Source organism: Rhinopithecus bieti, unplaced genomic scaffold, assembly GCF_001698545.2.
Source record: "Rhinopithecus bieti isolate Rb0 unplaced genomic scaffold, ASM169854v2 scaffold_9690, whole genome shotgun sequence".
NCBI classification, from domain to species: domain Eukaryota; kingdom Metazoa; phylum Chordata; class Mammalia; order Primates; family Cercopithecidae; genus Rhinopithecus; species Rhinopithecus bieti.
The window spans coordinates 1,942,152-1,964,863 of NW_016806622.1; the positions used below are offsets into that span (position 1 = coordinate 1,942,152).

The 22,712-nt window shown below is 39.3% G+C and overlaps 1 protein-coding gene across 2 annotated transcripts in view; it reads left to right on the forward strand.

Moving 5' to 3' along the window:
• The window catches only part of MANBA (mannosidase beta), a 138,568-nt gene extending 118,922 nt beyond the window's left edge, over positions 1-19,646 (forward strand). For both annotated transcript variants that reach the window (XM_017877083.1, XM_017877084.1), the window contains exons 14-17: positions 10,536-10,680; positions 14,407-14,549; positions 15,364-15,621; positions 18,408-19,646. In XM_017877083.1, coding sequence (XP_017732572.1) covers positions 10,536-10,680; positions 14,407-14,549; positions 15,364-15,621; positions 18,408-18,632 — 771 coding nt within the window. In that variant the 3' untranslated portion in view covers positions 18,633-19,646. The remainder of the gene's footprint in view (positions 1-10,535; positions 10,681-14,406; positions 14,550-15,363; positions 15,622-18,407) is intronic.
• Positions 19,647-22,712: the final 3,066 nt, after the last annotated feature.

Consider the following 22,712-nt stretch of genomic DNA (forward strand, 5'->3'; position numbering starts at 1 on the left):
CGCCCCTCCCCAGCCTTGTTGCTACCGTTTCCGTTAGATCGCAGACTGCTGTGTTAGCAATGAGGGAGGCTCCCTGGCCGTGGGACCCTCCCGGCCAGGTGTGGGTATAATCTCCTGGTGTGCCCGTTTGCTTAAAGCGCAGTATTGGGGTGGGAATTACCCGATTTTCCAGGTGGTGTGTGTCTCAGTTCCCCTGGCTAGGAAAAGGGATTCCCTTCCCCTTTGCGCTTCCCAGGTGAGGCAATGCCTCGCCCTGCTTCAGCTCTCGCTGGTCGGGCTGCAGCAGCTGACCAGCACCAATTGTCTGGCACTCCCCAGTGAGATGACCCCAGTACCTCAGTTGAAAATGCAGAAATCACTGGTCTTCTGTGTCGCTCGCGCTGGGAGTTGGAGACTGGAGCTGTTCCTATTCGGCCATCTTGCTCCGCCCCTGATAAAGCAATTCTTATTGCTTTCTGTAAAGCAATAAGAAAAAGCCAGACAATCTATTTAAAAATGGACAAAAGTCTTCAACAGGTACTTCACCAAAGAAGATATCCAAAGGGTCAATAAATACATGAAAATGTACCCAATTGCTGGGCGCGGTGGCTCACGCCTGTAATCCCAGCACTTTGGGAGGCCGAGGCAGGCGGATCACAAGGTCAGGAGATCGAGACCACGGTGAAACCCCGTCTCTACTAAAATACAAAAAATTAGCTGGGCGCAGTGGCGGGCGCCTGTAGTCCCAGCTACTAGGAAGGCTGAGGCAGGAGAATGGCATGAACCCAGGAGGCGGAGCTTGCAGTGAGCCAAGATAGCGCCACTGTGCTCCAGCCTGGTGGACAGAGTGAGACTCCGTCTCAAAAAAAAAAAAAAAGAAAAAAAAGAAAATGTACCCAATCTTGTTTTAAATAAAGAACATGCAAATTAAAGCCATACCAGGATCCCCTACACACCTAGCAGAATGGCTAAAATTAAAAAGATTGACAATACCAACTGCTGGTGAGGAATAGAGACAGCTGGACATTTTAGACATTGTTAGTAGGAGTTTAAATGTGTTTAACCACTTTGGAAAATTTTATAGCAGTTTCTACCTAAGCTAAATGTTTGCTTCCTGTTTGAATCAGCATTTCTGCTCCTAGCTATCCCCCTAAGAAAAATGAGTTAATATGTCCACTAATGGATATCTCAAATAATGTTCATAGCAGCACTAGTCACAATAGCCCCAAAGTAGAAGCAACCTAAATATCCTTTAACAGGAGAATTTATAAACAAATTGTAGTATATTCATACAGTGGAATACTCCATGGCAATAAAAAAAGAATAAACTACTGATAATCAGCATGAACTTGGATGAGTCTCACAGGTATTACATTGAGTAAAAGAAACCAGACATAAAAGGATACATAACTGTATTGATTTCTTTTATATTGAAATTTAAGTATGTTATAGAAAAAAGTACAGATTAGAAAAAAGAACAATCAGGATGACAGAGAGCCAAGTAGTATTAACTACTCTTGTGGAGGAGGGTGTGAGCAGTGATTAGGAAGCGGTACAAGAGAACTTTCTGTTTTCTATCTTGACCTGAGTGGTAGTTACATGGATGTATGCATATATCGAGATTTGTGAATATTACAACGTGCAACTTGCTGGGTTTTAAAAACAGTTCTATCAAGGTATGATGGACATATCATAAAATCCACACATCTTAAGAGTACAGTTAAGTGATATTTATAGAGTGGTGCAACCATCACTATGGTCCGATTTTAGAATATTTTTGTCATTCTAGAAAGAACCCTTGTACCCATTTACAATCACTCCCCTTTCCCACCTCCAGCCACAGGACAACACAAATCTATTTTCTGTCTCTATAGATTTTACTTTTCTCAGCATTTCATGTAAATGGAATTATACAATACGTGATCTTTTGCATCTGGCTTCTTTCACCTACCATAAAGTTTTTGAAGATCATCCACGTTATAGCATGTAGTTCATGTCCATTTTCTTGCCAAATACTATTCAGTTGTATGGATATACACATTTTGCTTATCCATTCATCAGATTCATCTGTTGATGGACATTTGTTATATTGTATTCCAATTTTTGGCTATTATGAATAATGCTGTTATGAGTACTCATATACAAATCTTCGTATGGACATAGATTGCCTTTTCAAAGGCTAGATGTATACTAATGGAATTGCTGAGTTATATAACAAATTTATGTTTATCTTTTTAGGAAACTGCCAAACTGAATTTTGGATGATGTTTTCATTTTACTTTTTTCATTCGCCTATTTTAGTTCATGAACCTGTGACCACACTTAAGAATCCATTAAAGTCACTGCTTATTTACCTGCTGGTTTTGTCATACGTGTTTGAAGTTCTTAGAGAGGAGGTAAAAGCCTAACCCCAATCATAAAAGTTGATCTGAAGTAGATAGGAAAATTTTAAAAACACAATCACAGTTAAATTTTCCTATCTTAGTATCTAAAAATGTACGAATTTTAATCCAAACTCATGCTCACACCTTCATCAGTTTTCCCCTGTAGGAAAACACAAACCCCATGATAGAAGCTAAAGCAGAAAACTGTAAGCTGAAAGAATAATCTTTTTTAGAAGGTGATGAAATGATTAGGAGAATTTTAATGTTTCAATCATAATCTTATGGGTTAGGACAGTTTTGCCAGGGTGATGTGTAATTCACGAACTTACCAGAACACAAGGTTAAAGGCAATGCTGGTGTCTGTCCCTTGAAATGTGTTTCACTTTATCTTTGAAGTTTTCTGCAGATAATATTCTGTTAAAGTGTTCTGATACATAAAATAGGCTGATTAGTATTTGTGTGTGTGTGTGTGTAAGAGACTTTTCTGCTATTGTTTTTTATGCTTCATTTTCTCCTTCAGCTGTTTATTACTCTAACTTTATTCTTTTCCTCAAAATTATATTCCAAGAACTGACAGAAATAATTTTTCTTTTCAGAACTGATCAGCATTCAAGGTCCATAGTTAGGAACTGGGCATACAGGTGGAGTTATTTGTTGCCAGTTTTTGTTGGTGATGGTTTTGTCTGAGAATTTAGCACTGGTGTCCTCTCAGGCTTTGGCTCAGAATTGGACTTGTCCTCATGTGGCTTGTGAGTGTCTACCGTGGCACTTTCCAACCTACTAGATGAGATCTCTGATGACAGAAATCAGAGTTATGATTATTTTGTTTTGTTTTCAGTGTCAGATTTTCTTGACTGAAATATAGACAGAAAATGTTAGGGTTTTAGGGTTTTTCCTTCTTACTTTGATTTTAGAACAGTCCTCTTTAATCTGTGTATTAGAAATAAAACACTTCTCTGTTCCATTTTCTATATTCCTACTCCCACTCCTGTTCTTTTTCTCATAGTCTGTCATACTATTCTGAAGAACAGACTGCTTGCCTATGTGCCACTTTTTAGACAGTTTATTAATTAAGGAATATTTGCAACTGTCAGCAAAGTCTTCACTGAGAAAGCTGTCCAGTAAATTTCTTCACATTTAGATCCTTCCCTATCTTCTCTTTATCTTATAACCACAAAGATATCCCTATGGGCTCTTACCTCTTTAATTCTCCTAGTATTCCAGGATAATCTTGCCTCACCTTTTACTATCCCCCTTTCCCTGTTATATTGTATTCCAAATAGCCCATATACATGAGCACACCCTCTTAAGCTGTGTTACACAGATCTCACTCTTGAGTTTGAGGACCAGCTATCTAAACGAACACATCTAAACTAACTTTTAAGTGACTTACTCTACCAGCATGGCCTCTTATTGGCCACTAAGAGAGTAGGCCAGGCCAAGGACATTAATTACCAAGCCCTTAGCTAGTGCTTTTGTTTATTCTTCATGTATCTATTGAACATCTAATGATGGCTTGGGGATGTCCTTGAGAAACTCATTTTCTTTAGGGGCCCATTTTATCTTCCCATGCTGTAAGTAACCTGATCATAAGAACTAAGGACAAAAGGTAGGTGATGCTGCAGGCCCAGGTTTTGATGATACCTGCTGCCCTAGAATAGTTATTTGTTTGGTAAGTAGCACTGAGACACAATGGAAGATCCAGGCCATACTGAGCGTTTAAGATGAGAGTAGGGTGGACAAAGGAGGGGAATGAAAGAGTGACCACTAACATTGTATATTATGTATTAGGAGTTTGTATAGGCATCATGTAATTTAAAAATCAAACAAATATTTAGCATTCTTTGGGTATCTACTAAATGCCTGGTCCTGGGTCATGAAGTGCTTACACCCATATCACTCTTTTCCATTTTATACATGAGTAAACAGGCTCAGAAGTTAAATATTTTGCCTAAGGACTCAGGGCAATGAATGGAGTAGGGTTTCTGCTTTTTAACTTGTAATATTCTGTCCCTTCACTGTTGCGATAATGGTGTTTGGTTAAATTGATAACAGTAATTTTCAGCAATTAAGTGAAGTGGGCATCAGAAATTTGGCACATTAAATAAAGACCTCATTAGAATGCTGGAGAAAACCAATGAAGCCAAAAGTTAGTTCTTTGAATAGATCAACAAAATTGACAAACCTTTAGCTAGACTGGCCCAGAAAAAAGAGAGGACACTCAAAATACTAAATTAGGAATGAAAGAGGAATTATTACTACTCACCTTACCGAAATAGATAAGGTGATAAGATAATATATACACAATTATATGGCAACAAATCAGATAATTTAGATGAAATGGATGAATTCCTAGAGAAACAACCCGTGAAAACTGAATCAAGAAGAAATAGACAATCTTAATAGCCCTATAACAACCAAGAAGATTGAGTTAATTAAAAGCAAAAAAACCTTCCCCTAAAAGAAAATCCAGGACCAGATGGCTTCACTAGTGAATTCTAAGAACGTTTAAAGAAATCCCTCATTAACTCTCTAAAAAAGTTAGTAATAAGAGGAGGAAACACTTAACTCATTCTGTGAAGCCAACATTACCTTGATACCAAAACCAGACAAATATATCTCATGAAAAGCAACCTATAGACTCATAATTCATGAATGTAGACAGAAAAAAAATCCTCAATAAAATACTATCAATCCAAATCCAGCAGCATATAAAAAGGATTGTATACCATAACTATGTGGGATTTATCCCAGGAATGTAAGATTGATTCGACATATGAAAGTTAATCAGTGTAATAAACCATATTAGTAAAGAAAGAAAAAATACACACGATCATCTCAATAGATGAAGAAAAAGCATTTGACAAATCTTATACTGTTGAAAAAAAGATTTTAAAACTTGCTTCAAATCTATAGTAATCAAGACAGTGTGGTAATGACAAAAGACCAGGTATATATAATAGAATTTATAATATAAATTCAATAAAATTGAAAATCCAGAAACAAATATACATTTATGGTCAATTAATTTTCTTTTTTTAAAAAAAATTTCTTTATTTTAATTGATAAATTAAAAAATATATATTTGTGGTGTACAACATGATGTTTTGATATGTGTGTACATTATGGAACTGCTAATTCAAGCTATTTAACATATGCATTACCTCACATACTTATCTTTTTTGTAGTGAGAACACTTAAAATCTACCGTTAGCAATTTTCAAATATACAATACATTATTAACTATAGTTACCATATTGTACAATAGATCTCTTGAATTTATTTCTCCTAGCTGAAATTTTGTATTCATTGACCAGCATCTCCTTGGTACTTCCTCTTTCCCCCATCTAGCCCTTGGTAACCACCATTCTACTCTCTGCTTCTATGAGTTTAACTTTTTTCAATTCCATGTATATGTGAGATCATGTAGTATTTGTTTTTCTGTGCCTGACTTATTTCACTTAACATAATGTCCCCCAGTTTCTTCCATGTTGTCACAATTGACAGGATTTCCTTTATTTTTAAGGCTGGATCATATTCTATTGTGTATATGTGTCACATTTTCTTTATCTACTCATCTGTTGCTTTCATAGCTCGGCTATTGTAAATAACACTGTAATGAACATGGGAGTGCGGATATCTCTTCAACATACTGATTTAATTTCCTTCAGATAGATACACAGTAGTGGGATTGCTGGTCATATGGTAGTTCTATTTTTAATAGTTTGGGGAACCTCCATACTGTTTTGCATAATGGCTGTACTAACTTACATTCCAAATGGTAAAAAGAATAAAATGGGAGGAAGAATCATGTTTTCAACAAGTAGTACTGGAAGAATTGGATATCCATATGCAAGAGAATAAATTCATACCACTACCTCATACCATATATAAAAATTAACTCAAAATGGATCAAGGATCTATATGTAATAGCTAAAACTATAAAACTCTTAGAAGGAAACATCAGTATAAATTTTATGGCTTTTGGTTAGGCAACAGTTTCTTAAATTTGACATGAAAGAAATTAACTAAAGAAAAAATAGACAAATTGTACATCATCAAAAACAGAAAACAAAAAAACCTTTTGTATGGCAAAATGCACTATTGAGAAAATGAAAAGATAATCCCCATAATGAAAGAAAAAAATTACTAACCATGTCTGATAGGGGTCTAGCATCCAGAATATATAAAGAACTCTTAGAACTCAATAATGAAAAAGACAACCCAACTGAAAAATTGGTAAAGGCTTTGAATAAACACTTCTTTAAAGAAAATGACCAGTAAACACATGGAAAGATGCTCAACATCATTAGTTATTAGAGAAATGCAAATCAGAACCACAGTGAGATACCAGTTATATCCACTACAATATCTACAATTTTTTTAAAAAGGAAAATAATGAGTATTGGCAAGAATGTGGAGAAATTGGAACCCTCATATGTTGCTGGTGGGAATGTAAAATAGTTCAGCTGCCTTGGTAAACAGTTTGTTAATTCCTTAAAAAGTTAGTCATAGAGTTTGCCATATGACCCAGCAATTTCACTCTTACGTATATATACTCAAGAAAATTGAAAGCATATGTTCATGCAAAAACCTGTTCACAGGTTCATAGCAGCATTGTTCATAGTAGCCAAAAAGCGGAAATAACCTAATTTTCAGCTGATGAATAGACAAGCAAAATGTAGCATATCCATACAATAAAATATTATTCAGAAATAAAAAGGAAGCCAGTCACAAAAGCCACATATTTTATCATTCCATTTATGTGAAATGTCCAGAATAGGCAAATCCCAGAACAGAGGAAGTAGATTAAGTGGTTTCCAGAAGCTGGGGAGAGGGGAGAATGGGGAGTGACTGCTTCCCAGTGTGGTGCTTCTTTTTGGGGTGATGAAAATATTCTGGAATTAGATAGTGGAAAGCGTTGTGCAACCTTATGACTGTGCTAAAAACCGATGAATTATAACCTCTAAAATGATGAATTTTATGGTATGTGAATTATATCTTGGTTTTAAAAACAGCTTTATTGGAAGATTCTTAGTGTCAGGATAATTTTAGTAAATAAGGTATATAGATATTGAGGGAACTTAGTCACATGCATACTCCAAATCCCAGGGGTTGGGGGTGTGTTTCTGGAAAATGTAGTCCAGCTACAACTCTGTCACTCTGGAGGAAAGGGATATGGGTTTTGGAAGACAGCTAGCAACCACTGGCAGTGCTGGAATTGGAACTTAGGACTTTGTGTCTTGATCCAATTTCTTTTCACCATACCATCTGTCTCTCATAGGAGACTCATTTCATAAGTGTAATCAATCAAGCTGCTGAGAATAGGCAATTTTTTTCTTTTCTTTTCTGTCTTCTTTTCTTTTCTTTTCTTTTCTTTTCTTTTCTTTTTTTTTTTTTTTTTTTTTTTTTGAGACAGAGTCTCACTCTGTCACCCAGGCTGGAGTGCAGTGGCTTGATCTTGGCTCACTACAACCTCTGCCTCCTGGGTTCAAGCGATTCTCCTGCCTCAGCCTCCCGAGTAGCTGGGACTACAGGCACGTGCCATCATGTCTGGCTAATTTTTTGTATTTTTAGTAGAGACGGAGTTTCACGTGTTAGCCAGGCTGGTCTCCATCTCCTGACCTCGTGATCTGCCCACCTTGGCCTCCCAAAGTTCTGGGATTACAGGCGTGAGCCATTGTGCCCAACTGAATAGGCATATTTTTAAAACTGAAATACACTTGTCTGCTAACAGTGGACTGAATAATCTAGAAAATGACTAAGCATTTATTCCTTTTATGTGTAAAGATTACCCTTTTTAGGAAAGGATGCATGGATATATAAATATAGGTATGGTTTTTAAAGGGGAAGGGAAAGTTCTAGAGATTTTTCCAGGGAACTAGGATTGTACAATATCCCTTTAAGAAGTTTAGTGGGCAATAGCCTTCTGCATTTTTATGAACAAAGATGTCATTCATTAGCCTTGACTGGTACCCACTGGTTTGGATAGATTCAGGTTCATGTTATTAGCATGGTACCATCTGTGTGTGGAGTGTACTGCACTGTGCCAGAGCCTGGAGCACACAAGAGTCTTGGTTATGCTCCTTCATGATAATTTCCTGTAAGAGAGGCTACTAGATAGAGCCACTTTGTGCTCTTTTCTTTTCATTGCTAGCGAGGGTTAGGAATCCTACTTGCATTTAAAATTTTTTCAAATTTTGAAAATTCTAAGGGACTAATATATTTTACCTATTATACCAGGAAAAACAAATTATAGTGAGGAGATTAATGTTAGAATGGATATATGAAATAAATATATCTTGCAGATAATGCTAAAAATTGATGTAGTTTAGAGACTGAAAACTCAAATGTTTATAGGGGCCATGGTCATTTTGAGGTGGCACCAATGCGCTTGCTTTGTGAGATTCTTACTTTAGAACATTTTTTTCCAGCTACCGTTGCTGTGGCTTAATGGTCTGGTTCCTGAATGAGAAGACATTGCTTTGTCTGCTCATAGCTAGAACCATCTCTTGCCTAAATGATCTACCTAAGTCCGCTCCAGCCCCCTTGCAATCCCTTCCTCCTTTAGTAGTCCCAGTCATCTTTTGGAAATGTAAATCTCTTCACATCACCCTTTAGTTTAAAAGCCTTTTGTGACCTGCATTTGCCTTTAGGATGCACACCAACACCTTCAACATGCAGCCTTCCAAAGTCTGGTCCCTGTGATTCTCACCAGCTTCTCTTCCATTGTTTCCGGCTTCCTGAGATCAGGCCCTCTTGGCCTTCCTTCAGTTCTTAGCCGACCTGACATCCTCTTCCCATGGCATATTGTCCTCTCTGGAAGGTTCTGCCCTCTCTCTTTTTCCCATTCCTCTTCTTTTGGGCCAATCCTCACTCTACAGCTCAGCCCAATCGCCCCACCATATGAGCTTGTAACGTCGCACACCTCTCCTACTTAGCATTGGTACTGTTTAACGATTACATGCCTTTCTGTGGTTCTTTGATGAAGGCCTGTCTCCCACACAAGCTGATAAGCTCCATAGGGTGGGCTATTTTTTCTTTCTTTTTTTTTTTTTCGGGGAGGGGTGCCCACCATTCTCAGTATGTAACATATCCTGCAGGTTCTTATTAAATATTTATTGACTGACCACAATTTCTTCTTACTTCCCTTCTGGAATTTGATGGCTATGACTCATGTAAGTCATAACCTCATCTATGATTTCCTTACTAGTCAGCCTTCCTCTATCTAAAGGTTCTACCTTTATCTGAGCTTTTTTGCTTTTATGAGAAAGTGTCTCGGCTTAGTCTTTTGGTGGCCATACGCACCATTCTTTTTCTTCCTCTCTGAAAACCCCAGCCCTACTCTAGGGCCATCTTATTCTCTGACTGAAATCTTTGCTGCTCTGACTATCTCTGGGTTCTCCTCAGTGGCCCATTTATGAGCCCCTCCTCAGCACAACTCCAGGCTAACAGCATGTGATTCATATGTGTCAGTAACAGCAGCAATAAAAGAGACTGATTTTTCAGCGATGATGTCAATAATCAAGGGTCCTGTGTGAAGTTCTTTAGTGTCTCTTAAACAAGAGCTAAATTCATTTGTCTCATTGCTGCAATTTACCATCTGTTCTGCTACAGTGAAGGAATTGCATTCATGAGAAATGTTATATTATCAAAAATCATGACATCAAAACAGTTGTTTGACTAGAAAAAAAGAATTAGGGATTGGATAATATCAGACTCAAAATAACAATGTTATTTTCTTATAGAATTTTTTTCTAGTAAAAGTTTTCTTAAAAGTATCTATAAAGGTATTAGCAAAATGTACCAGTGAAAATAATCTAGTTTTGAACTACATATAACATTTGCTCTGGAATAGTAGTTTTTGTTTCTCTTTATTGCCTACACTATCATTAGCAGAGAACCTTTTACACCACCCTATTTCCATTGTCACAATAATGAAACACCAAGCCTACCAGACAAACCCACTGTTACAGACAATAGCTTCTCTCATGCTAAAGGGCTAGTTACAGATCTAATATAATGTATTCCTAATACTAATTAAATTCCCTAATTTATCCAAATTGCTCCCCCCAAAAAACCCGAAAACAAAACTAAACCCTGTATTTTTCTCAGATCTAGGCAGTCTACATCAAACAATAACACCAGTGTATGAATGTTTTCTTGAATCAGGTGATGCAAGCCCAGTGTGTCAAAACAGAAACTGAATTCTACCGCCGCAGTCGCAGTGAGATAGTGGATCAGCAAGGGCACACGATGGGGGCACTGTATTGGCAGTTGAATGACATCTGGCAAGCTCCTTCCTGGGCTTCTCTTGGTAAGTGTTTCAGCATTCTTTGTGTAAGTGAGAGAAAGCAACACTGTGGGGAGAGGGACTGAGAAAGCACAGAGCTGGAGGGGTCAGATTAGCCCAGGCAGAACTATGACCCAAAGAGGTCATTCTTTAAAAAGCCCGCCTAGGAACTACCTCCACCCAACTCACCTTAGTAGCCTTTCCATGAGCCTTAGGATCAACCTCATTATGAGTTCTGTGCCGTGCAAAGTTGCAACAGTAGGCTAAGCATGGGATAGATTCCTATACAAAAGTCTCAGCCACGTGTCTTGTTATTACTGCATAAAATTTTGAATTTATTTAAGAGGACATTCCGGGGCTAAAGAAGCATGAACTTAAGCATCTCTTCTTCTGTGTTGGAGAATTCAATCAGGTAGAAGTTTGGTCTGGTTATGTTGAAGTTTCCCTTTCTCTGATTCACCTTTAAGGACAAATAAAGATGTCCTTTAAAGACATAATGAAGATGTCTCTTAAGGCCATCTTTATTATGCCCTATTTAGCTCTTGGGGAAAAGATAGTAGAGGCAGAATCCCGAATGGGAAAGGTGACCAGTTGAAACAGTTCAACTAGCAACAGGTGAGATGACTGGCATGGAATCTGCAATTTGAATTATCCTATCTATTCTGGTACATTAAAAAAAAATTAAGGAATAATAATGAGCCTTTGCCCTTCACTAGAGGTGACTTGAAACAAAGTTCAATTAATAATGGAAAGAACAGTTTGGGATCATGGGGCAAGGTCACAAAGTAGGAAGGCTGGGTGAGGTGTTTTTTTTTTTCTTTTTTCTTTCTTTCTTTCTTTCTTTCTTTCTTTCTTTCTTTCTTTCTTTCTTTCTTTCTTTTTTTTTCGAGATGGAGTCTTGTTCTGTCATCTAGGCTGGAGTGCAGGGGTTGAGGCTCTTAAACTGGCTGTGAATGCAGATCAAAAGAAATTAATTCCAAACATGTTTTCATTAGTGCCAGATGGGTGACTCTTACAGAGAATTGGATTTCTAATCCAGTTTCTCTGACCAAACTCTTTATCAGCACCAACCAGATAAGAGAGCATTGAATGAGAATCAGAGGTAGAATTGGGGGGAAAATCCTTCTAGGATGCTGGAAAGGTAGACAAAGAGATACTGTTCAGAGACTCGTGGATACTGATCCTGCTTTCTGTCTGTAGATGAGGTTGTGGACTTCTGAAACTAAGTTTGATTCAAGAAATGGGAGAGCCCAATTTTTGTAAATATTCCTTTAAATGATTCCGTGTAGATTATTCCTGAGTTCCTTAGGAAGAATAGGTCTGTGGGAAAAAAAAAAACCACTCAAACTCCAAGTGCTTTTTTGTTTTGTTTTGTTTTTTTTGTTGAGATGGTCTCACTCTGTTGCTGAAGTGGTGCAATCATGGCTCACTGTAGCCTCCACCCCACAGGCTCAAGCCTTCCTCTCACCTCAACCTCCTGAGTACCTGGGTCTATAGCTGCACATCACCATGCCTGGCCCATTGTTGTATTTTTTTTCTGGAGACAAGGTTTTGCCATGTTGCCCAGGCTGGTCTTGAACACCTGGTCTTAAGCAGTCTGCCTTCCTCAGCTTCCCAAAGTGTTGGGATTACAGGCGTAAGCCACTGCACCTGGCCTCAAAGTACTTTTTTAATTCCCTCACTCCATGACAACAATCCACACAGAAGACTTCTGTGACCAAATGTATGGGAAACTTCCCCCCCACACCAAGCAAGCAATCACTTCTGCAGTGAACACCACGCGAGTGCCCTCCAATTTAAGTCTGACGCTATCTACCTACAGATTGTATCAGATTCCATAGGTTGAGAACTCAGTTCCACAAAGCTACCTTCCCCCTTTAGATAGCAGTCACAAGTCTGAGCCTCTAGAACTTCTGACTGACCAGCTTCAAGCTGGGTTTCCCATGACCCCCCTTTGGGTTTAATTTGCTAGAATGGCTCACAGAACTCAAGGAAACATTCTGACTGCTGTATTACAAAGGATATTTTAAAAGACACAAATAAACAGCCATATGAAGAGATACATGAGGTGAAGTTTGGAAGGGTCCTGAGTGCTGGAACTTTATCCCTGTGAGGCTGGGGTGTGCCACCCTCCAGGCATGTGGATGAGGCTTGTTCCTCTTTCTGTCAGCCTTCACGTGGTCAGCTATCTGGAAGTTCTTTGAACTCTGTCCTCTTGGGTGTTATAGGGAGATTTCATTGGACAGCCATGATTGATAACCATGTAGAAATGTGATTGGACAAAGCGGGTATGATCTAATACCATTAGACTGAGTGGGGAAACATAGCAAGGCCTGCCCATTCAGCTTCTTGGCCTCTGTGTGAAGCATTTCCTCCTCCAGGGTATGAGGCAGGACACCTTCTGAATGAGTGTCTTATGACCCACAATCAGATTAGAGTCCTGCCTTGGGCTGGTGAAAGGAGGGAAGGAGAAGATCAGAGAGATAGATTCTGTTTTCTGAGGCCTGCTTTTGAGTCCTAACGTAACTCAACATTATAACAAGAGTCTGTAACAAGGGCTGTGGTAGTTGTGAGCTAGGAACCTGTATTAGTCTGTTCTCATGCTACTGATAAAGACATACCTGAGACTCGTAATTTATAAAGAAAAAGAGGTTTAATGAACTCACAGTTCCACATGACTGGGAAGGCCTCACAATCATGGCAGAAGATGAAGGAAGAGCAAAGGGACTTTTTACATGGCAGTGGGTAAGGGAGGACTTGTGCAGGGAAACTCCTTCGTTATAAAACCATCAGGTCTTGTGAGACTTATTCATTATCTCAAGAACAGCATGGGAAAGACCTGCCCCCATGGTTCAGTTACCTCCCACCAGGTCCCTCCTACAACACATGGGAATTGTGGGAACTACAGTTCAAGATGAGATTTGGGTGGGGACACAGCCAAACCATATCTAACTGTAGAAGAAAAATTTTATGTATATATGTATATATAGTATCATAGTAGGAAAACCCAAGTACCAGAGCTTGGCTATTTTCTAAACCCTGGCAGGATCCTACCTGCCTGAGGAAAATCACCAGCTCCTTGTACTTATTAGAGAAAAAGGGTATCAGGGAGAAGCTGTGACAAGTTTTCTGTATCCGCTTCTACTCTGGGGGCCTCAAAGCCCCGTTTAACTGCTGATTGGCTCAATAAGTCCACTCCTTATAGTGTGTGCAGGTGGGGAGGTATTTGTTATCCCTTATCACCCGAAATGGTTATACTTTAAAGCAATCAGTAGCTACCTAGAATCTATAAGTTATTATATACAGTCATGCACCATGTAACATTTCAGTCAACAACACAGTGCATATATGATGGTGGTCCCATAAGATTATAGTACTGTATTTTCGCTGTCCCATTCTATGATTAGAATTACCTACAGTATTCAGCACAGTAACATGCTGTACAGGTTAGTAGCCTGGAGCGACAGCCTATACCATCTTGGTTTGTATAAGTGCACTCTATGATTGCACAATGATGAAATCGCCTAACAGCATGGTTCTTTAATGCCTGCCCAGATGTTGTAGGGGTGACATGACATAATGTCCAGAGTGGCTCAGAGCCCTCACAAACATGGGTGCCCTCCACTGTTGACTCTTCCTCACATGCTCACTCCCTTAGAACCCCGATGAGCCACACACAGCTGGGCCATTGGACAATGCCTCTCTGACTACTTGACCTTGCCATCTCCTGACACTCTTGATTATTTTCAGAGTATGGAGGAAAGTGGAAAATGCTTCATTACTTTGCTCAGAATTTCTTTGCTCCACTGCTACCAGTAGGCTTTGAGAATGAAAACACGTTCTATATCTATGGTGTGTCAGATCTTCACTCGGATTATTCGATGACACTCACTGTAAGTTACTTGGATTGTTTTCTAAGATCGAAGGGGACTTTTAGATGATTTCTTTAGTTGTTTGGTTACATTCTTTTGGGAAAATAAAAGAGAAATTAATTGAGAGTCAGAATACATATATTTTAGGCTAAAACCCTGCCATTTATGATGTGACCATAAGCAAAACCCTTCACATATTGGTGATTCAATTTCTTCCTCTGTAAAATGATATGAGTCTATCTTCTTACAGGATTTCTATGAGTAGCAAATAAAATAACTAGATGAAAGCAAATCACATATGCTGTAAAGTGCCCCTCAAATGCAAGGTTATTTATAATTATGAGAAGCTGGAAATAGTCCAAACTTTATAAAAAGAAATGGTTAAAAATGGTATGTTACAGAAAAATCAGTAAAGCTATTCAGAATGGGCATGTGGAAAGCAAATTTGTATTTAAAAAGCAAATTTAAGTAAAAAGAAAGGCTAGAAACTCAGTGTCTTAGGTGGCTATAGTTTGGAGGATACTAATAACACTGAAAATAGGTCACATTTACAGAAAAATTACAACAGACCAGGTACTGTGCCTTCCATGGATTATTTTTTAAATTCTCACAACAGTCTGTGACATTACTGCTGTTATTTTCATTCTACATATGAAGAAATGAAGACTGAGAAAGTCGTATAGCTAGCATTTTGCAGGGCTTGGATTAAAACTCAGGTTTCATGGTCTCTTAACCATTTCTGCTACGCTGACTTTCAGCAATTATTACTACTATTGTTCCTTAAAAACACAGCAACCAAGAATGCCTGTTTTTATTCTGTTTTATTTCTCCCCAGGTGAGAGTCCATACATGGAACTCCCTGGAGCCTGTGTGCTCCTGTGTGACTGAACATTTTGTGATGAAAGGAGGAGAGGCTGTCCGCCTCTATGAGGAACCAGTGTCTGAATTGCTGAGGAGATGTGGGAATTGCACGCGGGAAAGCTGTGTGGTTTCCTTTTACCTTTCAGCGGACCATGAACTCCTGTGCCCGACCAACTACCACTTCCTGTCCTCATTGAAGGAGGCCGTGGGGCTCTGCAAGGCGCAGATCACTGTAAGCACAGGTCATGGCGGAGGGCAGGGGACTGTGGCCTTGTGGGGTTCTCCTGCTCTTGGGCCAGCTTCTTGCATCCTGAGATTTGCATGTGTCCCCCTTGATGCTGGGTTTCCCTGAGGCCTGGGGGAAGGTTGGCCTCTTCCCACTAAAAGCAAACACCGAATGATTTCTATTTCTAATCCAGGATTTGTCAGAGTTGCTGGTGACCACCACTCATTTGTCCCATCACTCCTCCTTAGTGGGCAGGTGCAGCGAGGGAGAGGAGGCTCAAGTCATCACCACTGCCTGCATGTCTACTAGGTTCCAGGCTCTGTTCTAGGTGCTTCACTCCCTAGTCTCTGACTTTCACCACAGCTCCAGCCATTATCATCTGCATTTTATAAGTGAGGAAGCCAGTTTAGGAGGTTAAGTGATGAGCTCTAGGTCCTGTAGCTGGGACGCATCGGAGCCCAGCTGACTCAGTCTAATTTTAAGTAGAGTCTATTAATATTCACTCTAGTCTCTTTGATTTATTGCTTCAAAGTAGCTCAATCACCAAATCTTTTTATAATTGCCAAGATATAAAAATGGGATGATCAGGATGTGGTGTTATAAAAATTGTGCAGCTGGAGAATTTGGAAGTTGTCTAGTAGTTTGAAAACCTTTCCTTCCTTCTGCCCTACACATAGCAATTGGAAATATATGTACATATATATGTTTTTAAATTTGTTATCCTATCTTCTGAACACTCGGGAAATACCTTTCTAGAATGTTACATTCTCTGTTTTTAGAAAATTTAGAATTTGTTTTACACTTTTACTTCATAGAGAAGGATTTTCTACATTTCATTTAGAAATAATCATATAAAACACCTAATTCTTGTCTTTCATTTGAAAGAGCCTAACAACTGAAAACATACCTTCTTTCTATAGTCACATAATAAAATCCATGTTATCGAAGAAAATGACATACTCTTACATATTTTTTTTCCAAAAAAGAAAAAAAAAACATTATGTACGGGATGAATTTGCAGTCTCTAAACTTATGATTTTGAAAACAAGATTTTTTTCTTTCCTGAGTTAGGCCTTCATTACCTTGAGATGGGTAATTGGGGTGGGAGAAAAGCAGGGCTCTTTCTTTGTTCTACCTCATTTTGATTTCAGTGAGGCTTGTCCTTCTTAAAGAGATAAAATGATAGTAATAATCATGTCAGTTAACGTTTATTTCGGTGTTAATATAGACTAGGCGCTTGGCTTCTTTTCTCAAGGGAGATGCCAGAAACTTGTTCTCCCCCTCTCCCTGAAGCCAGGGTACAAGCTTGAACCCCAGGCTCTGCAGTCAGGCATACAGAGAGGAGATTTCCAATCCCAAGAAGATAACCAGCGTGAGCATGGCACCAGCATCTCTTTCGCCCTTGGTCTTCCAGCAGCAGAAGCTGATGCTACCCTCACAGCTTCCTGGGCAGGCTAGTATGAGCCACATGGACCTTGTTCCTGTGGCTGCTTTAGGACCTTCACTGGAACAGCTGGGCAGTGTGATCTGGGAATTTGCCATCTAAATTCAAGCCTGAGTCTCTGATCCTGAAGAGCTACCTGATGCACTTTATTAAGCTTCTTTTCTGCTTCTATCAATATAGGTTTCCTTGTTTATAACTCAGAACCCTGAATGATAACATATTACACAAATATGTGAAGCTAAATTATATATAGTGAAAATGGGCCGGGTGCGGTGGCTCAGGCCTATAATCCCAGCACTTTGGAAGGCCGAGGCGGGTGGATCTCGAGGTCAGGAAATCGAGACCATCCTGGCTAACATGGTGAAACCCCATCTCTACTAAAAAAATACAAAAAATTAGCCAGGCGTGGTGGCGGGCCCCTGTAGTCCCAGCTACTTTGGAGGCTGAGGCAGGAGAATGGCATGAACCCAGGAGGCAGAGCTTGCCATGAGCCAAGATCGCTCCATTGCACTCCAGCCTGGGTGACAGAGCCAGACTCCGTCTCAAAAAAAAAAAAAAAAAAAAAAAATGGCCCCTTTGAAATTCTTTATGTCACACATAACATATTATGTAAGACTGAGATGTTGCATCACAAATGCACACATTAAGAAACCAGGTTGCACTCAGCTCCGTGCTCACACTAAGAGACGCTTGCAAAGTCCCCCGCTCTGGGGAGCAGCGCATCCTCACTATGGGCATATGCTATTCGACTAATTAAGTGGAATGGAGCTGACACGATTTAAATTGCACTCTCTCTTTTTGCTGCTATTTTGTGGAATTCACACATGTAAAAAAAAAGCCAATAATGTGACTTAACAATGCAATAAAAGAGAGAAGCTCTAATGGTAGCGCTTTTGTAAATTTCTGGCAATGGGCTTTCTAGATTTCTGGATCTTTTCAGAAGACTCGAATGTAAGCTCCACAGTTGGGCTCTGTAGCTAGGTCCAGATATATCCTTAGAAAGTCATTAAAACCACCCAGGCTGTATGTAAAAATGTTGCTCTCTTGATGATACTCTGAGAAAAACTGTAAAAGATGTAGAGCTTTGAGCTTCTTGTGAAATATTCTCCTTAATGATTGGAGACGATGTATTTCCTTGGTTTGTGATTATAATTTGGTAACTTTCCATAGCCTATAGTCATTTTCCATGTATTATTATGTGTTTGAACCTGCACTGTAGCAGTTGTAGAACCAAAGTTGTGGGCAATGCACTCCTTATTAGGCCCACATAAATGTTTCCAGGAACTTATACAGACTGTATAACACTTCCCTCATCCTTCACTTCATTCATTTTTTTTTTCTTTTTCAGGCCATCATCTCTCAGCAAGGTGACATATTTGTTTTTGATCTGGAGACCTCAGCTGTCGCTCCCTTTGTCTGGTTGGATGTAGGAAGCATCCCAGGGAGATTTAGTGACAACGGTTTCCTCATGACTGAGAAGACACGAACTATATTATTTTACCCTTGGGAGCCCACCAGCAAGAGTGAGTTGGAGCAATCTTTTCATGTAACCTCCCTAACAGATATTTACTGAAGGAATCTAGATTGTATTTTCAGTGGACAATGGGAATAAAGCATTTCTAAAGCACTGGCTGGAGAGGAAGGCAACAGAGACAACGAGAGAAGCCAAGAGACATGTCTGTGTGCTGCCACCCATCTGAGCGATTGCTCTGCGAAGAGTTGTACCCTGAACACTTTCAGGGGAGGCTGTTTACCCAGGCAATGTCCTCAAACAAGCCTGTGCCGGGGTGTCCTGGAATCTGTGCCAGGACTGTGTTTTTAGCCCTTCACCTCTCAGCTTTAGCAGGACCTGAACCAGTTATAACAAGATGGCCCTGCAGCTAGTTACAAGAATGTGACATGGCAGGATCTATGGAACCGAATGGAAGATTTTGAGGTGATGTAGATCTTTCATAGTTAGCTTTGGGGAATACTGAGTACACAGATGAAGTGCTTTGTTGTTATTTCAGAGGGAATGGCGATTGAAATGCTGCAACAGAGGTTTCTTGGTGGTAGCTATATTGATAGACAATTTAGGAGGTTTATTGTTGCTATTTGATTACTGTTTGGGGTAGGATACTTTTTTCATTTATGGGTTTTGTTGTAAGATATTGTTTTAACAACAACTTCTTTTTTTAAAGGCTGTTAGAGTGATCTTCCTTTGAAAAATGTGCTCACATGGAAATGAATGTCACTGAGATCACTGGAAATTTCTAGGGGTTCTGACATTGGTCATCACCCATGTGGGCTTTAGACTTGGCTAAATCCAATATACTTTCCAATGCAAAGCCTGCGAATTGGATTTAAACTTGTTGGCCCTGGCAGCAAAATGGTGTTCCTTTTAGCCTGAGTTTAAATCATTTTATTTTAATTGACTAATTATAAATTGCTATAGAATTGTCTTATTATACATTATTCTGTTTATAAAATTACATTGATGATAAAGCAAATGAAGCAAAATGTTAATAAGTAGCTATTTGGGTAAAGGTATATGGGTATTTTTCTGTGCGTGTGAAATTATATGAAAATAAAAGTTACATAAATTACGTTGACAACTTGATATGTCATCTGTGGCTTATTTAACCATTCTATAAATATTCAATTTTGCCCAATACTGTGCTGGGCCCTAATTTCCATTTAGCTGTAGTTATTATTCTGCTTGGTAAACTGGGCGAGTTTGAAGAATCTAAGACATGTGAAAGGTCTTCTCTGGACATAGTCATGTAATTGGTTATAGAACGGACCAGCAAGGAGTGTTTGGCTTTAAAACTAAGATATTATTAGTGGTTTTGGTTGAAAAATGAGAAGCATTATGTTCAGTGACTCTAAAAGTAACTACAGACAATCCAGTCTTCTCCTTCAGTATCTAAGAGTATCCTTACTTTATATGTTCACACACACACACACACACACACACACACACACACCGCCTTATCGAGGGGACTAGGACTTAGGGCTGGGACTCCATAGAGTCTTACTTGATAAATATTATATCATGTTCTTATGACTCTTGCAAATCCTGTTTTAGCAAAGTGTTGCTGCAGGCAGGGAGGTCTGCTCTTCTTCACACCTGTTCGTGTTCTGCCAGGAGCCCTGAGAAAGGGGTTTCAAGCTGATGGGCCAGAGTATACTTTGTAGTTCGCCCTTACTAGTTGTATAACCTTAATCAAGTTATTTAACTTCCTGTGCTCAGTTTTCTTGTGGCTAAAGGGGAGTGGTAACCCCCACCTTGTACGTTTGTTTTGAAGAATAAATAAAATAATTTAGCTCAAGGACTGGGCCCCACATTGGCACATAGTGACGCTCTGTAATGGAAGCAGCATCCTGGGCCTGAGCTTGGTGTCCTGCAGAGGGTGAGGCTTCCAGTCACAGTCTCTAGATTCAAATCCAGGTTCTGAAGCTTCTGGCTGTGTGACCTTGGGCAACAATTCAACCTTTTGAACTGTAGTTTCCACCTCTGTAAAATGGAGCTAATGATCCCTCACCTTCAAAGGTAGTTGTGAGGACTTAACAAATAGGGTCTGGAACAAATTAAAATGCTAAGTATATGGTGATTGTACTTTTTAACATCACATTCATTATCACCTAGTTAGTACAGAAAGCAATAGTAAAAATGAAGTGAAGAGAGGCCATTGGTGAGTAAGTTCTTACAGCAAATTCTTTCTGAAAATAATACCAGAAAAGAATAATTTGTAAGGGAAGAATAAATTAAAGGACATAAATATATGCTGACACCAGCTCCTAAAAGAAAAGAAATGTGCCATATATGTATTATTCCCATTAAGGAATAGTAATAGCCAAAACATTATTCCACAGTTCATGTGTGGCAGTACAGTTAGCCATTTTTACTTTTTTCATGGATTTATCTCGCCATGCAGGAATACAGTCTGATGGACTTACTCTTGGCTTTGAGTTTCTGATAGGGTTTTCTGTTAGTGGTTGTATTCGTCCATTCTGGCATTGCTGTACCTGAGACTGGGCAATTTATAAGGAAACGAGGTTTAATTGGCTCACAGTTCTGCAGGTTGTACAGGAAGCATCGCACCGGGCATCTGCTTGGCTTCTGATGAAGCCTTAGAAGTTTACAATCAGGGCAGAAGGTGAAGCAGGGACAAGCATGTCATATGACGAAAGCAGGAGCAAGCGAGAGAGAGTGGGTGGGAGGTGCCACGCACTTTTAAACCACCAGATCGCCTGTGAACTCAGAGCGAGAGCTCATTTATCACCAAGGGGATCTGTGCCTATGATCCAGGCACCTTTCACCAGGCCCCGCTGTCAACACTGGGGATTACATTTCAACATGACATTTGGGTGGGGACATATATCTAAACCATATCCTTAGCTGTGCGAATAATAGGATAAAAAGACCAGAACCAGGTCCTACTGTCATGCTCTTGCAAAGCACATTCCAGAGAGAGTGGGATGAAGAGAGATCAGTTCCCAGGATTATATCTTCCCATTTCAGAACAGAGAGAACAATAAAAATCATAATTTTCTCATTCACATTCATGATAACTCTTCTTATTCTCTCTCTTGTTTTCCTTACTTGACTTTTCAATGTGAGACATTTTCAAACCATGAGAAGTCACTTGGAAAATAAATAGAAAGATTTTGTTCTCTGTTGGAATGAAGGTGAACTGGAGTGCAGAAGAAATAAAGATATGTTTCCCTAACATTCCTAAAGTGACAAAGACCTGAGATAGAAAGAATATTCTCTTGGGCTACCTCTGGCTCTCAGATATGAAACTTATTTTCCAGCTTGGTAAGATTTAGGGAGAAAAGCAGGTAGGTATTGTCTGTGTGGGAAATTCAAAGCATTTGAAAACATCCCCAGAATCTGGCTTGACTGAATGCAATCTTATTAATTCAATAAGCACATGCAATTAAAAGGGTTATGCAGAAAAGACAGTTATATTTCCAAGTGAATGGGGGAAATCTTGTTTTCTAATTGATTTGTTAGAGATATGAACCAGAGTAGCATACAAAACCTTAAAATCACTGGCAAAACAGGTGTTAAGACATGTTTATATTCTGCCCCTAGATGCTGTTTAACTTAAGGATTTATTCATTCATTTATCAAGCATGTATTGCAGGCCACTCTGGGCAGGCATTGTCCTTGTCACTGGGGGTATGGCAATGAAAGAGGCAGACAAGTCCTAGTTCTCATGGACCATCTATTGTAGGGAAAAGAGTCACTAAGCCAGTGAACGAGGCAATTCCAGCGGGTGATGAGTCCTTAAGGTTAATGTGACGGCGACAGGGGAGCAACATTAGATAAGGCACCATCTTGTTCGATACTTTAGGGAAGATTTTTGGAAAGTTTATGGTAAAAAAATAAGTGAAAAAATTTCAGTTGAGAAATGAGTCTTTTAAAACCTTTGTTGTAATTAATACATAAGGAAAGAAAAGCACAAAATCAGCTGGTTAGCTAGTCGGGGCTCTGAGTCTGTGGTCTACAAGCTGGGGGTGAACTAACCTGCCAAGACATCTTTAAGTCCTTGAATGGGGCCAGTGAATGAGCTTAGCAAAGAGAAAAGCAATGCATCACTGTTTCATGTTTTATAAATATCTCTCCTTATTTCTGTAGACACGGGTTACCGAATCTTGCCGTGAA